The sequence below is a fragment of the Synchytrium microbalum genome, assembly GCF_006535985.1.
Source record: "Synchytrium microbalum strain JEL517 chromosome Unknown SmJEL517_scf0007, whole genome shotgun sequence".
NCBI classification, from domain to species: domain Eukaryota; kingdom Fungi; phylum Chytridiomycota; class Chytridiomycetes; order Synchytriales; family Synchytriaceae; genus Synchytrium; species Synchytrium microbalum.
In genome coordinates, this window is record NW_022158356.1 from 353,971 (window position 1) to 370,311 (window position 16,341).

Sequence of the window (16,341 nt, forward strand, 5' to 3'; positions counted from 1 at the left end):
ATTGATATGAAAGCTTACTTGGAACTGCACGCTCTCGGACGAAAAGTGTTTCCTGATCTTGTGCGAGCACAAGGAATGGGATTGGCAAAGATGTGTGAAGAACTGGTATGTACTATGTCGTTTCATCAAGCATGCAGCGTTTTTCCCCCCGTTCATTTGTTCCTCGTTGTCTTGCTGTGCATGCTGTGAAATTGACCTCCTAAATCGTTTCAAGACTTGACTCATGTGCCTTCTCTCCGTTAGCTCTATAAAATAATGGACAAAAGCAAGAAGGCACAACTCTTCAATTGGGAGAAGGAGCTGCCAGAAAAACAACGAAACTATGCTGCCAATGACAGTTATGCTGGCATTCTTCTGTTTCTACATATGTGGGATAACAGGCCGTATCCTCTCGATGTTCCACTTCTTGGAGTCGAGACAAAGAGATTACGAGCAGTCGCTAGAGAGGCAGAGCCCTCTATCACGACTCAACCATTGTAAAAATCATTGAACATTTGAAGTTTCTGGAACTTAATATATTCCTCGGAGCCCAGGTTTACAAACGGAATTTACCACTGGTTCAATTGCCATGGACGAACGCTCTTCAATTGATGGAATCGATGTTGGCTGTGACGCTCCCTCTGAAGAACAGAAAAGTGTTCTCTTCGTACGTACTTCAATGGTCGTGCTTCAAGTCTGTCAACTTTCAAAAGCAAACGTCAAGCTTCAGAATGGTTCGAAATGTCCTGATACGTCCAAACGGACGTGTTTAACGCTCCTACAATGAGGAATCTTCCAATGACACGTCCGTCTTCGTTCAATGAAATTTGACAGGAGTTCGCATGACAACACCTTGTGTCTCTTGCACTCAACTTTTACCAAAACCACAACACACTCTCAAGGACACAGACACTCCACAATGTCCAAGAGAGGAGGCCCTCTCATGACGCCTCCACAGTCTCCAAGGAGAGGAGGTCAGCCTTCAGTGGAACGAATCCGTTCACCAGAAGACGTCAAGGTACCAGCTGGCTCAACACTGAGAGACATTATTCTCTCATTGATCTTTGGAGTCGCTTCATGGACGTACCAGTTCATGTTAATTCGACTGGTCGTCTTTTTATTCACCTTTTCGGTCTTTGCCGTGGTATATTCGATCCGACATGTTGGTGATGTGCCATCAAGGATTCGAAAGGTGATGAGGCTATGGAATGCTGAACGATCGCCTGTAAGTATACGACTTCAAAACGCTTTCATAATGAAGGCTTTCATATTCTGGAAAAGAGAATCTCATTTTGACTTGACGTTGGTTGTTAGGAACCACGTGGAAAAGAGCCTGCAGAGAGAAACTTTCCGCAAGGAACATACTTGAGGACACCTCCAGAATGCTTCTCCCATTTTGTAGAATACGATTTTCCAAAGAAGTGGTTTGAATGGAATGGTAAGTATAAGTCAGATAAAACCAGGATTTTTGCAGCTTCATCGGTGATTGTTGACATGTGCTTGTTTTTTTTCACCTAAAGGTATTCGTATTCACTACGTCGAAGCTGGACCAAGGAATGGAGACCGAGACTGGGCTGGAGAGACATTCTTGTTTGTCCATGGAAATCCATCTTGGAGCTTTCTGTTCCGTAAGTTTGGTTGCACATTCGTGAAGATTCTCTCAGTTCATTGCTAAAGATCTTGGACGTCAAGTAAAACGGAGAACTGACCCTCGTCTTCGTCCTTATAGGCAAAGTAGCAGTCTCACCGTTTTGCCCTACTGACTTCTTGAATTCATTCTATCTTTGACTCACTTGTGTTTCTCGAAGGTGATGCACCAACTTGCTGCAGCGAATCACCGTGTCCTTGCCATTGATCTCATTGGCTTTGGAATGAGTGACAAGTTGGTGTTTGAGCCACACTCAATCAAGATCCAGGTGGATATGCTCGCAAGCTTTTGCAACCATGCGAAGCTTGCTGGAGTGACTATGGTGTTGCATGACTGGTATGAGAGTGATTGCTCGTGGTAGCAGTCGTCGTAGCGTTTGTGATAATCTTTTTTTGCAGTTGAACTGTCACTGATCGTTTTCATTCATTAGGGGAGGTGTGATTGGACTGAGTGCACTAGACGGAATCCAATCTCCAAGCTTCCTCAAACACATTGTCCTTATGGATGCCTTCCTTCCAAGTCGAGTCAGTCTTGGTCACGAAGCTGACTTTTCTGCTTCGTTGATGCTCATGACCTTACAAATGGTGCGCATAAACGTTGTTTGGAAAAGTAGAAGCTGTCTGTAACATACTCCACGTCAATTTAGTATACCGCGATTCTCGGTAAACACACTTTCCTGGAACCATTGATCCGCTTTATCACACCAAAGTCTCCAACGAGTGTGGTACATGGGTATACAGCTCCCTACCCATCATCGGTGCTGTCTACGGTATTTGAGACGTAGGCTTTTCATAAATTTTTTTGTTTCGTGGTTATAGACGATTTCTGATCGGCAGCAGTGAATGACACAAGACTCACATTCAAATTTAAACCTCTCTAGATTTCCACGTTTGATTCACCCAATGTTTCCAGGGCGCTTGACACCCTTGTAAACAATAAAGTTTGCTGTTGAGCCAACTCTGCATAAGACTAACCAAAACACCCACCCCTCAACTAGCTTTGCCATCCTCTTCTCCGAACTTGCTGAAGGACTACACAGCGATGAGGATATCCATGCTCGCGTCGATACAATCAAGCACCGTTTGAAGGCCATGAAGCAGCCAGTACTCATTGTCTATGGTGCTCAGGATCAAATCACAATATACTTCAAAGACAAGTGGAAGAAACTTCTTTCATCAGTCTCTATGGAGCGTTGTGATGAGATTGTTATGATTCAGAACGCTGGTGAGTTGCTGTTTGTCCTTGTGAGAGAGGAGGAATGATGTGGAAGAGAGGACTTTAGGAAGAGTCTTTGAAATAAGCTGGGAAATCCCCAACAAAGTGTGCAGAATGATGCTAACATCCCATCTGTATACTTTAGGTCACTTTTCGCCAGAAGACAATTCCGACACCGTCACGGCTGTTATCGAAAGTTTTGTAAAGGGTCAACCGATCAAATATATTGACCACGTTTACTTCGCATAAAAACGATAAAGTGGGTCTCGAAGGAAGTCAAAGCAAGAAACATCAAAGCTACAAAGCAGCAGGATCGTATGATAGCTGAAATATCAAATAAAAGCACATTTTCAGAGCTTAAATTCGTGGTTCCAGCGTCGTTTTGGTCTCTTTCATGGATTTCTCGTCATGTGACTGTTCCCACGATACATGACTTGTGCAAGGGTTTATGAGTAGACGGCGAAGCGGGAACACACTTGCACAGTATAGTACCATCTATACCGGTACATCCTGGTTCGAGCTCCTACGTTGTGACCCCTCATTGAAGACGCGTATCAAATCGATTTACCGAAACTCTGAAACATCCTCGGGAATCTCTCATATCTCATAACTCCAACACAATCCCAACATCCACAAATTCAACATTCAGTTTGAGAGGCAAATGAAACCAAAATCTATATTTTAGCTTCCACTCTCGAATTCCTGATGCCCATAACATGCAAATGTAGTATCAAATGTCGTTATTTTTCATATTCTTTTCTCAAGACACGTCTTGGAAGCCTTCACCCCCTCTCCTGTAGCATTAACATATCCCAGCTTGTTGAATAAGGCGATTGTTGATTCATCCGATGCTTCCAGTTCGATATAGAATTGTTTGGTAGAGGGTGTTGTTTGTTGATGTATGTGCTCGACGAGCATGGTCTCTATTATGACATATTCGTTAGCCACCATTCTCAAGACACTAATGTCAACGGCATGTAAAATGTTTACCTAAATCCAGATTCCTATACACTGGCAAAGTATTTAAAAGCAGAATCCGTAACTTGGTTTTTGGTGATGATGGTGCTGAAGAAGGTAGTTCGGCCTCTCGACGTGATATTATAGCGGCAACGGGTATATCATTATAATACACTAACAAGAAATGCAAAAGTCAGTCTACACGCATCTTCAGCCAACTTGCATCCATTTCGTAAAATGCCTAGCATTTCTCTAAAAACAAGCTAGAAGATACATCCACATACATAGCTTAGCCAGCTCCCCGGACTCTATAACATCCTTCCAGAACTTGTCGTCCACTTTCAATTCTTCCTGTAACGAACTCCAATGTTCTGAATTTTCACAAATCACTTTGAGCTGCTTGATGTTGTTGACAGTCACATCTCCTAGACCTGTCCGCACGCCTGTTGAGGTGCCTGAGTGACCTGCAACACCATTCATCTTGTTCCTTGGTTCGAAATCAACCTGTTGATGCAAGTGTGTCTAATAAAATTTTGAAGCAGTGTCGGAATGGTGCAAGATGCGAGCGTGGTTTTATTTACACAACTTTTAACGTCTATCTAATCATATAGTCCTTCTACAAATTGATCGTTCTTGGCTTGAGCTAAAATAACGCGTGAGATAAACCAAGGGCAAAAAAACCTCAATGTCAAGGCACAACGACTTACTATTTGCAGCCATCTCAAACCGAGCTCCAACTTCACAGTCCTTGAGCACAGTATTCATGCCAATCTTGGCATTCAAGCAAATCACACAATTCGTCAAACTAACACTATGGGACAGAGGAAATAAGATATCAGACACCTGCAACAAGGCTATGAAATCCACCTCTCGAACACCTTCACTCACTTGTCATCCAAAACAACATAATCCATAATCACAGAATTCGTAATCTTACAATTCTTGCCAATGCCACAATGAGCTCCCACAATACTCTTTTTAAAGATTGACTTTTCACCAACTTTGGTACCATCACCAACCATAGAATCAGGTCCAACAGTAGTTCGTTGTGATATTTCAGCAGTGGCAGCTATTCGAGCATCACCTACAACTTTGGTCATTTGACGATTCATTTCACTATAACTGCTTATGGTGTTTGCTCGCGCCGTATATCCGTCTCGAGTTACGAGCGCTGTGACTCGTACGTGGTTTGATATGGATATTGTGGGTGTTGGTGTTGGGGTTACTCGTGTTTGGGATGTGGTTGGGAGGCGGTGATGTGGGAAGATTGCTATAGGAAGGGACGAATGTTAGAAAGTTGATTCAGGACGACTGGAACGCCTGAAGCATAAAGCAAAAAACGAGATTGATGTCTTTTATATGTGGACATTGCTGTACCTTTATCGACTTGAGCGGCCCTCGCAGCCTTCTCCGAATACTGACACTTGACCAGCAACGGCAGCATCTCCGCCCTCAAACTAGCAATCTTTGGATTCAGCACCAGCAAATCCAACACCCAATGTTTACACACATACAAATGCGCATCCCGTAACCCCGTATGTAGATGAAATACAGGAAACTTGCGAATCAGGGATGTCTGAATAGGCAGTTCACTTCTTATTTCGGCTCTTGGTGCTAGCACTAGCCGAGCATCCAATGGTGATATGCCGACGTATTCAACAGCATCTTCTTTCACGACTTTTTCTAGTGACGATCCGGCATCTGGTTTTAAAGATTCGTAGAATAGGACCGACATGGCTGGATGCGTGAGCCTGAATGCGTCTAGGACGCGATGGGCGGGTATGTCTGTGATCAGGTCGGATGACAAGACTATAAAGTCCCTCTATTAAAGAGTTCAGCGTGTAAGTTTGAGACGTGACTGAATTAATATCCATTATCCGATTGATTGAAGCTAATTACTTTGATCTTGTCCTTGATGTATCGTAACGCATCAGCAGTTCCGTCATAGTTTTGCAGAGCGACGACCTCAGCCTTAGTTTCAGGAGCACCTTCATACATTTTCTCCATATAATCTCGGACGTGTTGCTTTGCTTCTGGATGAGTGACTATGATGATGTCTATGTGCAAAAAGGAGGGTCATTAACACACTGTCATCACAAAACTAGAGTTGATGTCTTTTTCCTGACCATAAACACCAGCATTTTCAAGCCAATTCAGCTGATAGTATAACATGGGCTTGTTTGCGACTGGAAGTAATGCTTTCGTGACGCCTTCATCGGCTGCTAATGGGTATAATCTATGACATATAGGTGAGCTTTCTTTGTTGTAGCTTTCTATCATTATATGAGGAAGAAGACTTACCTGCTGCCATATCCGCATAGAACAATAGCTTGGAATTCAGGAACTCGTGGTGGACGCGGTGTCTTCTCACTGATGGAAAACATTGGTGCAAACGTTGCGGGATTTATCCTGATTTTGTGTTGAAGATTGTAGCAACATAGATTTGCATGGAACGACTTAATGATTGCTTCAGGATCTATTGAAAAGCTTCAAATCATACAGAACTATTGTGGTCATGCCCATAGATCAAGTACCGTTCAAGTATCAAAAACGTGTTTGTCAAGAAAGTCGCCTTTCATGTATTTAAGCGCAAGAATCAGGTAAGCAGAAGGCGGATTTTCTTTGGTATTGCCAGAAAGTTTGACTTTCATATATGGTCCGGTACGTTCCTTCTGTCTCAAAGTGCTGATTATACCCGCTCAGTTCCCCTTGAGATCTACAGCCTAACGTTGCCTAATCATGACACCTCCCACGTCACAGGTCGGAGTAGTAAGCGGTAGACCCCAACGTTCTTGTTCTTTCTTCTTCTTCGATTCATAGAAAACGGAGCTTTTTTCGTGAACTTGCGTTTTGTCTTTTTCAAACCCAAGTTTGCCGTTCTTGGAACTTTTGACTGTCTAAAGGATCAAGCGAGATCTATAGCGATCCAGATCAAACTATGGCAGCAACTATGAATTCGTCTCCCTGGATGTGGGCTGTTGTTGGAGGTAACCCGTCGTAGCCTTCACTATTTTACAAAAATGCTTGAAAAACTGACTTCTTCCACGTCATGACGGACATTATATACAGTTGCTGCAGTAACAGGTCTGACAACGTACGAGTACTGGGATCGAGCAATTGGAACTCGTAAACGAAACGATATACCTAAGCTTCCAAAACACTTGACGACACCAATGTTGGGGAATGCCCCTGCTGTGCTGAAGCGGTTTACTACCGATCACCTGGACGCTCTGAATGAGAAACGTAAAATGTCAGTGTTGTCATAACATATCTGGCTTCTTTTGGGTTGATCAGCGGCTGATTCCTGATGTTTCCATAGGATTGGAAACGTTTGGTTGCTGAGTTTGCCAGGTCGACAAATGGTCATAACGTACAACGTGGCTGATGTTGAATGCAGTAAGTATTGATCTTTTGAACCGTATGTGATGTTTATGTGAAGCTGTGGTGTAACTCCTTGAACGTTTTTTCGATAGTCATGAAGGATCCATACCTCTTTGTGAAGGGTGAAGCATCACACAAGATGGTATTCCCATTCTTTGGACATGGAATCTTTGCTGTAGATGGCGAAGAATGGTATGCATTGAAAAGCAGCAGATGCATGCTGGCTGATTTGCCAGCTGTTCCAGCTTTCGGTAAACCTTCTTTTCGCCATGTAGGAAGATTCAACGTAAAACAGGCTCAAACATCTTTACAGTCAAGAACTTTAAAGAGTGAGTTAATTTATCATGGCTGAATCTTGCAGAGCAAAGCCCGTACATGCCCACATTACTGACCTCGCTCTCATAGTCACTTTGGCCCTGTCTTCCTCGAAGAATCCGACCTAATGTGCAAACACATGTCTGAATCCGCATCCCAAAACCTCCCCATCGACATGCAAGACCTCCTCCTCCGCTGCACCATCGACGGATTCGCCCGCATCGCTCTCGGCACAGACGTACAAGCCCTCCGCACACAAGGCTCCAACGTCAATGGGAAATACCGCCTCCCGGACGTGGATTTCATGATTGCATTCGATGGTCTCCTCGCCATCCTCACAAAAAGATTCATCAACCCCTTGTATCATATCAGTGAAATGTTTGATGGGACGTATGGCGAGATATTGAAGCACAAGTCCGTGCTGGATGAGTTTGCGTTGAAGATGATTCGTGAGAGGACGGAGAAACCGCTTGATAAGGATCGGTTGAGTCGGCCGATGGACTTGCTGGATTTCTTTTTGGCTGCAGAGGTTGATGCTAATTCGGAAGAGTATTTGAGGGATGTTATGCTTAATTATATTATTGGTAAGCTTTGGAGTGCTGTGTTGTAATATTTCAGGGAGTTTCTCGTGTTTGAGACGCTTTATCTCAGTCTTTTCTCCTTTAATCATCTAGCTGGTCGAGACACAACAGCACGTAAGTTAGACAGGCAGCGCGTCTCTTGAGAGCCTCCATTGGAAGCAGTCTTTAAAACAGTTTTCAGCAAAAAAAAAAAACACATTTTCAGATCAATATTTGTTCTCTCTCAACTTTAGAAACCTGCTCATGGCTGTTATGGGAAGTAGCGAAACACCCTCACGTCGAGGAACGACTTCGAGAAGAATTCACTCGAATCTTGGGTGATGGACCGCTGGACTATTCCAACCTCAAGGATATGAGGTTTTCTGTTGCTGTATGGCATGAGACTTTACGTTTACATGGTAAAATTGACATCACCTTGGTCGCCGTTTTTTGTTGCACGACTCTGACCTAATATTAAACCAAATAGGAAACGTCCCCAACGCAATCCGAGTAGCTACAGACGACGTAACACTTCCAAGCGGCACTAAACTCCTGAAGGGAGATATTGTGCAGTGGAGTTCGTGGTGTATGGCTAGGAATGAGGAGATTTGGGGAGAGGTAAGCGATTTGCTGAATCAAAGCTTGTGTTGTCCCATGTTGTGGTGTTTTGTGCCTCAGGTATCTCATTGTTTTTCAAACAGGACGCAAACGAATTCAAACCAGAGCGCTGGTTGAATGAAGAGGGGAACTTGATTCGAGTTTCTCAATACCAATGGCCTGTTTTCAAGTATGAAGGACTCATCGGTTGTCGCAGTGTATCTGGATTGCAATCATACACCTTACTAATGTCGTTCTTCTCTGATATGTAGCTGTGGTCCAAGAATCTGCCTTGGAATGAACATGGCAACGGTAAGCATGCAATATACTGCGTTAGCTTATCCACATGCCAATGTATTCAATACAATTTCGCCTTCATTTTTTAGCACGAAGCACTAATCCTAATGTCAGACATATATCGACGCTTCCACCTCGAACTGGTGAATGAAGACGATAAATCCAAATGGGGTGTTTGGAATGAGGATCCAGCCAAGAGGCGTGGGAGATATGGGCTTGGTGTTACGGTATGTTGTCAGTATGTGGGTTTCAAACTTGGTTGGTATATGGGACTCATCTGTTGCGTTTCTTTTTGCTTGTAGTTGAGCATGCGTGGAGGTGTTGAATTCAAGGTTCATCATGTGTCTAAATAATCTGTAGAGTATGTATATCTTTGGTGGGGATGTGTATAGGCTCAATTGAGTGCAAATCGGGGAGTGTGAAATTGTGTATATTATAACTGGGAGTTCTTTGACTGCATCTATGTAAAATAAAACCATAAAGTTGAACCATATTCAAAGCATCTTGTACTAGTATGATGTTCAGAATTTCTGTATATATATATATGTTTTATAAACAAACCAAACAAAGAGAGAATGCTAGCAAGTTTTATTGAAATGCAAAATGGATGAAAGCAAAGTACTGGGAGACTTCCATCATTCCCTCCTGAGATTATCCAATCTAGCTTGCAGTGCAGCATCATCTGCCAGTTCTGGTTCTTTGCCAGCTGGTTCTTTGCCAGCACTGAGTTTGGTATTTGGTGCTGATGCCATCTAAGGGGAAAGGAGATGTGGTTAGGTGTGAGTGTGACCAACAACAGAAAAACATTGCTAAAGAAGTTCTCATAACGTACCGTTTGTTCAAGATTTATACCAATTTCATCGAGCACCTAGTCGAAGTACACGTAGAACGTTAGCCTTCTAACATACAGCAATCGACGCAACGCCAAACAAAAGACTGTACATTGGTCTTGTCACTTGCCTGGTTGACAATCTCATCACTCTCCGTCTCATCCTCCTCCTCATCCATAACATCATCAATAGCATCCGACATCATTTCTTCCTTCATATCCATCATTTCCGATTCCTTTTCAAACTCCATCATGATTTTCGTAATGGCTTGCAAGTTGACTTGTTTGTTCATTGTCCTCATTGCTTTTGTTACACCCTTCATGGCATCTGACATTGCTTGTGTTGATTGTAGTGTCTAATTATAGGTGAGTTGGTATGTGTGGTAGTGAGCGGCATGTACGATTGACGCCTGCTTGCAGAGTGTTAAAATGCTTTTTGGCTGTTACCTGCATTCTAAGCCCAACAGCTTGCAACTGTGTCCTCATATTGTAGAACTTCTGAATGTATCTCCTTGTTCGTACCAGATCTTTAGCCATGACTTTACATGCTCCCTACCATTGTTGAAAATGTGTTGTTGGTGATCCGCCAATGTGTTTGAATCTCAGTCGCACCACAGATATAACCTACAGTTTGACCCTTTTTTGCAGTAGCCTTGATATCATTGATGAGTTTCTTTTCTGAATTCTCCAGTTTCTGCCTCTCTCGGTCCAAATCTCGAACAGCTATTTTGGAAAGTGTGATGTTAGTTTGAAGACTAGAACGAAAACAATGCAAGTAAACAGACATGCCTCTATCTAATGATCGTTTGTGCTGCCTCAGCATTTCAGCTGGCGTCTTGCGTGTCCCAAATATATAGTCCATCTTTGATATAGCGTTGGTTTGTTGGAATTGAATGACCAAAATGTGATGGTGGAAGCTGGTGCCAAGATGTTTTTGAATCAAAAAGGAAAAAGTCCAAATACCATCAAACATGCGATTTTACCATGTCAGCTCTCATATCTTTATGCTTCTGAACTGGTTCAGCGATGAAAACACGAAATCTAGTCTGGATATATTTCTGATCTGATGATCCCAACACCTGATTAAGATTTCGCGTACAGATATACGTGACGATAGCCACGAAGAATTCATTAGAGTATTAGCTTCTCTCCTCCACTCTTACAAGTGACTAATTCGCGATTCGTCGAATCTCGCAACCACAAAACTTGTTCAATTGTTCGTGTCGTGTTTTATAGCAAAAGCAGTTACTATTACGCATCAAGGCACGTGTTGTTAATACACGATGAAGTGGACTAGGATACTCCTCTTCCTTGCCATAATCTTTGTATCCATCTCTTTGGTCAAGGGTGCAGCCAAAGATTTAGACGACGAAGATGATGACGAAGAGCTACAGGTCAAAGGAGATGGCAAAGTGCCGAAAGCAATCCCAATTTCGTCTTCAGGAATGGGCATTACATGGTACGCGAAAAGATATATCTCATGTGCTGTGGTCGAAACATCAAATTCTATTCACGAAATGCAGCATATAGCAGAAGCCGATGCTAACCGCACATACCTATTTATTACAACAGGTCAAACTTGAATCCATTGGATTTTGTGGGTGAAGCTTTTGTGCTAGTGTTTTTCGCTGGAATGTTTTGGTTGTATCGTACTGGCCGAGCTACCAATAACGAGATTGCAAAGAACTGGTTAGTAGCAACCATCGTTGACGTGCAGAGTAGCCAGTGTTGATGGTAGTTTGATTGCATGAGTGCTCAACTCGTGTTCTGGTTACTGTAGCTCTTGTTTTTCCCCTCAAGTGTTGATAACCATCTCGTTCATCTATATTGACACTATCCTCTCTTTGATGTCTAGGTATCGAGCTACTGGTCCAGTGTGGGAAAAGAACTTTGCCCAAGTTGGTAACGACAAGGGTCATAAACTCATTCGTGACGGTGCAAAGGACTTTATCTTTTATGCTACTGGTCGTGTTAATGTTGAAATGATATATGCTTTTGTTGAGGTAAAAACTTCGTGCTTGTCTATTCTTGACGCCATCCCGTGCTATTTTTGGCCGACGTTGAGATCTGATGGTTCTCACTCGTTTAGACAAGTCCACGACACGATGTCATGAAAAACATTGCGCAATACCTGCCAAACAACACTTTTGACACCATTGGTATCAAATGGACCGAGGATAAGCTGGTACGTGTGTTTTGGTGCTTCATACAAACAACACTGTCCAATTCGCTTATATGGCTTTTTTGGGTATAGGTTATGCGAGCATACCTGGACGAAACGGCATCCGATGACTTTATACTGGCGATACTACCAAAGAAGACATCTGCCACTTTTATAAAATCACGATACGATCTAGTAAGCGCCATCTAAATTTAGCTGAACTCAGTATTCATAGTGAGGTATACTTAATACGGTTTTTTTGTACTGTAGAAAACATTCACAAAGGAACTCAAAGAACCAGCCATAAAAAATTTCCCATTTAGACACTATACTCTAGCTTCAGATTGTCCCGAGTTTGCAGGAATTTTGACTCAAGATGGTCACCTACAGAAAGTCTTGTATGCTGCCATGGGTCTGACCGATGAAGGTGAAGGGACAGCCAAATCATCGTTGATTGAGAGCATCATTATTTCCGATCAGGTAAACGGGCAAAAAAAGCACCTAAGAATTAATGACATTCATCTTCATTGGAAAACTAACACCTTCTCACACACACTCTATACCAAACTTAGCCCAAAACAGCACCAGAAAAGCTCAACGACCTTGAAAACACATCCAAAACCATCACCTTCACATTCAAGCTCCCAAAAGGCATGGAAATCAAGGACCAAATCACCAAACACCAGCCCACCTTAATAATGATGACTGAATGTTTTATCGATATAATCGACTATGTTGGCCAGTTTGGTAAACTCTCTAACGACGTTAATGCTCGATTGGAGAGAATCAGGGAAGCAGCTACTGCCGAGTTAGAAAAGAAAAAATCTAAAGAGGTCAAGGAGGAGCTTGACAAGAAAAAGTTTGAAGAGTTGAAAAAGAGGAAGGAGGCTGCTGAGAAGGCTGGTCCTGAGGCCCTAAAACGTTTTGAGGAGAAGGAACGGAAAACTACTTTGAAGAAGCAGTTGAAGAAGCGTAAAAAGTTGATTGTTTAAAAGAAAAGGCATATGACATATAACAAGGAGAGATATTTTCATATATTTCAAAGCAAGAACAAGTAAATATAGTTTTTACAAGGATACAATAACGTGCTAGTATTCTACTTTACAGTTTCGTGGTATGTGCTTCCCATTCTTCATCTTCTCGTCGAGTCCATCATAAACTTTTGGAATTGCAGTGACCTCTCTGCTTGATTTTGCTGCTGTTGGTTCGTCCCTATTATTTTATGTGCTGATGATGATGGTGTTGGTTTTCTGTGGCGCGTATGTTCTACCTTCTTGAGCAGATCAGACCACTGAGATGATAATGTCGTATCTTCTGAAGACGACTGTGACGATATACTAGTATTTGACTGTTGGTATTGTTGCTGTGTTGTCTTATTCTCAACCACATCATCATCCTCGTTCGTTGCATTGACAACACCTACACCACGACCCTTCACGGACAACACCCCAACATCAACACGATCAGTTTGAACTGATACATTCCTCTGTTCAACCTGTTTACCACTACCACTATCTCCAACAACAGACTCCAAAGCCTTAAGCCTCTGCGTCCGCGCATCCAGCGTATCAGACAAGACTCCCAGCTGACTTTTATAATCCAGCTCACGTCCCTTCCTCTCAGCCTTCAAGCGAGCGACCTGACCTTCCAGAGCTCGTACCTTGGCCTTCAGTGCAGCGACTTCCTCCGTATCCCGTAATATCGATGATGGTGCTGGTGCAAGACCACGATCGCCCTTTAAATGAGGGAATAATGCACGTACGGATGGTGGTGTTTCGTCTAATACTTTTGTATTCCTTGTTGTTACTGCTGGTGTTTGTAGTAGTATCGACGTTCTTTTGATGTTTCGATTAGCGGCATCATACGACATGTTTGCGATCTGGTTCTTTAGTTGGATTAATTGGGCATCCTGTTCCTGGGTTATTCGGGCTAGGAGATCTAGACGTTCGTTGTATGGAACGGTTTCGTAGTCGACACCGAGTTTGGATTTGAGGGTTTCGTGGATGGGAGAGCTGGTCGGTTCGTTTATGAGGCCTGTGAGAGAGATGCGACGTTTCGGAGTGGGGTGGAGCCAGTCCCTTAGGTCGTCGTCGGTTGCTGTTAACATTGTTGATAGTAGCTGGTCGTGAGATCAAGTTTCTTGTCATTGGATGGAATGCACTTGGAGGAGTCTTGTTAAACGAAGCTTGATGTGGACCATATCAAGTGTAAATGGCAATGATTTACATCATTTGCTATATGGGCGCAGCCATGTCGCTTACTGGATCAAGCAAGATCTACTGCGATTGTGACGGAGCAATCACGACCGAAGCCAGGTGTCGATCAAGAAATCAACATGGACCTATGATTTCAATGATTTTAAAGGAAGAATTCGTTTGCTTTGACCGCTCTACTGCTGTTCCTCATACAGCCTCTATGGGTAAACTTTCTCCTTCGCTTTTGTCCCACCTCACGTTTCCAAGCTTGCTCCACCTAACTCTTCACCACGTAACCAACGAAGTAGTTCTCATCATCCAACACTAAATTTGAAAGCTATGGAAGCTACCAAAGTCGAGTTTGCCGCTTTGAGCAAGCAGGATCCTCCAAACACTGCCTGGACTCTGTTTCGTAAGTCAACACATTAAAGTGGATGGTTGATTGACGGTGGATTTGGTGTATTGGTGGAACCGTATTGGTGGAGTGTGATGATTCTTAACGATTCATGGTGCTCCGCCGACATGGATCGTGTCTTGTGTTGTTTCAACATTGCAACCCCCACGATTCGTACATTGGGGTTTGAAACATTCACGAACTAACGCCATTCAACGTATTAGCTAAAAATGGTCTTGGAACTCTCAACTTGCAGACTCCGGAACTCACTGCACAAGCTGCCAAGCTGGTTAAAACTGGTCGTCAATTCCCATTAAACTGGAAGCTTGAACTTCCATTCCCAGTGAGAATGAAATTTATCGGTTTCTGGATACTATCGTTTGCTCAATAGTTCCATTTTCAACATTAGCCACTGTTCCATCGTGCTGAAATGAGACACGAGATTGTCCACACTGTGGAAACACCCTCGGTGTTTGATGATCTGTACCATAACTGGAACACACAAGCTTCCAGTCAGGCACGTTTGCAATATTCTACTCGATTTGGGATTCTTTCGCTGATCGTGTCGTCATGTCCTTAGTGGGATTCACCCGGACATTTTGGTGGTATGCATGGCTGCCATTTCGAAGGACTGAAACCCGCAGACGTACCAACGTATGTTATGTATTCGGCATCAATCAGTGTTTGGCAAGGCACTCATTAACGGTATTTCTCGTTTAGTGACTTGGGTGTTGCGCGAATGGCCCGTAAAGGAATTTCTGGGCGTGCTGTCTTGATCGAGTGGGTTGAGATTGTTTAAATTTATAGGCGTTTCTTAGTAATTCTAAGGCTCTTTCACTTTTACTATTTAGCTACCGAAGATGGGCATTGAAGAACGGAATTACATACTCTCCTGGTAAAACTATCGGACAGGTTGAGCGGATGGAGTCGACAACTTTACTGACCTTTCCGTTGTTGCCTAAATAACAGGATCAAGACACGAAATCACCGTCGAGAACATTAAAGCCGTAGCAAAAGACCAAAAGGTTGAATTCAAGACCGGTGATATCCTCCTTCTGAGATCTGGGTGGACTGAATGGTATGAATCTCTCACTACCGATGAGAGAGTAAAACTTGCTAGTGATCCTACCGGACATGAGATATGCGGAGTCAAAAACAATAACGATACTCTTGGTACGTGTTCAAAACTGTGGGGTTGATTAGTGTTGATAATCACGTATTAATGTTGATAATAACCTAACAAACGTTTTCTTGCCTGGCAGAATTCTTATGGAACAACCACTTCTCAGCAGTCGCTGGTGACACTGTCGCGTTTGAAGCTGTGGGCCCGGACGTCCCCTCAGGTAAACTGTCGTTCACTGTTTATTACTTTGTTTTCTTCGAAGCTTCCAACTCAGTTACAATTCCTTTCAATCGTAGATTCATCTCCATGGTTGATTCATTTGACGATTCTCTCCGGATGGGGCTGCCCTATAGGAGAAATGTGGTATTTGGATGAACTCGCTGCTTACTGCGCGGAAACTGGTATCTATGAGATGATGATCCCTTGGGTGAGAACTTGGGACTAATGACTCGTGTCAATTAGGTGTCTATGAAATGTTTATCACCAGTGCTCCTCTGAATAAGGTACGTCATTGGGTTCTTAAATGAGAACTTGACTGACGACTCGTCATTTTAGGAACACGGCATTGCTTCACCACCAAATGCCTTGGCCATTCTTTAAGCAGTGATCAGGACACTTGACGACGACATTCAATATCTCAACAAGCCCCAACATCGAGCATTCGTCATATTTTATGTAACGTCGGATGAT

At 43.1% G+C, this 16,341-nt stretch overlaps 6 protein-coding genes across 6 annotated transcripts; 4 read left to right on the forward strand and 2 right to left on the reverse strand.

The window, feature by feature from the left end:
• Positions 1–898: 898 nt before the first annotated feature.
• On the forward strand, positions 899–3,091 carry SmJEL517_g01951 (uncharacterized protein; the record flags this gene model as incomplete). Its single annotated transcript, XM_031167879.1, has 10 exons — positions 899–1,204; positions 1,294–1,417; positions 1,500–1,607; positions 1,709–1,719; positions 1,788–1,963; positions 2,058–2,211; positions 2,274–2,407; positions 2,508–2,555; positions 2,625–2,851; positions 2,988–3,091. 10 exons carry the CDS (start codon positions 899–901, stop codon positions 3,089–3,091), a joined length of 1,392 nt encoding a protein of 463 aa, XP_031026175.1.
• Positions 3,092–3,589: 498 nt separating this feature from the next.
• SmJEL517_g01952 (uncharacterized protein) lies at positions 3,590–6,183 on the reverse strand (the record flags this gene model as incomplete). The annotated part of the gene is made up of 10 exons (XM_031167880.1): positions 3,590–3,765; positions 3,833–3,973; positions 4,084–4,321; positions 4,420–4,442; positions 4,507–4,610; positions 4,688–5,069; positions 5,177–5,621; positions 5,699–5,856; positions 5,926–6,035; positions 6,101–6,183. The coding sequence occupies 10 exons, from the start codon at positions 6,181–6,183 to the stop codon at positions 3,590–3,592; spliced, it is 1,860 nt and encodes a 619-aa protein (XP_031026172.1).
• Positions 6,184–6,737: 554 nt separating this feature from the next.
• On the forward strand, positions 6,738–9,302 carry SmJEL517_g01953 (uncharacterized protein; the record flags this gene model as incomplete). Its single annotated transcript, XM_031167881.1, has 13 exons — positions 6,738–6,786; positions 6,869–7,049; positions 7,119–7,195; positions 7,273–7,372; positions 7,456–7,509; positions 7,586–8,079; positions 8,170–8,190; positions 8,310–8,474; positions 8,543–8,673; positions 8,757–8,842; positions 8,925–8,964; positions 9,039–9,176; positions 9,252–9,302. 13 exons carry the CDS (start codon positions 6,738–6,740, stop codon positions 9,300–9,302), a joined length of 1,587 nt encoding a protein of 528 aa, XP_031026173.1.
• Positions 9,303–9,584: 282 nt separating this feature from the next.
• SmJEL517_g01954 (uncharacterized protein) lies at positions 9,585–10,640 on the reverse strand (the record flags this gene model as incomplete). The annotated part of the gene is made up of 6 exons (XM_031167882.1): positions 9,585–9,701; positions 9,782–9,817; positions 9,892–10,134; positions 10,226–10,330; positions 10,407–10,501; positions 10,547–10,640. The coding sequence occupies 6 exons, from the start codon at positions 10,638–10,640 to the stop codon at positions 9,585–9,587; spliced, it is 690 nt and encodes a 229-aa protein (XP_031026170.1).
• A 421-nt stretch (positions 10,641–11,061) lies between these two features.
• On the forward strand, positions 11,062–12,931 carry SmJEL517_g01955 (uncharacterized protein; the record flags this gene model as incomplete). Its single annotated transcript, XM_031167883.1, has 7 exons — positions 11,062–11,237; positions 11,351–11,467; positions 11,634–11,781; positions 11,868–11,963; positions 12,033–12,134; positions 12,210–12,419; positions 12,512–12,931. The coding sequence occupies 7 exons, from the start codon at positions 11,062–11,064 to the stop codon at positions 12,929–12,931; spliced, it is 1,269 nt and encodes a 422-aa protein (XP_031026171.1).
• A 1,542-nt stretch (positions 12,932–14,473) lies between these two features.
• BNA7 (arylformamidase) lies at positions 14,474–16,251 on the forward strand (the record flags this gene model as incomplete). Its single annotated transcript, XM_031167884.1, has 11 exons — positions 14,474–14,546; positions 14,753–14,871; positions 14,938–14,997; positions 15,109–15,182; positions 15,249–15,308; positions 15,380–15,423; positions 15,498–15,701; positions 15,791–15,871; positions 15,948–16,052; positions 16,114–16,154; positions 16,207–16,251. 11 exons carry the CDS (start codon positions 14,474–14,476, stop codon positions 16,249–16,251), a joined length of 906 nt encoding a protein of 301 aa, XP_031026168.1.
• Between the last annotated feature and the right edge of the window lie 90 nt (positions 16,252–16,341).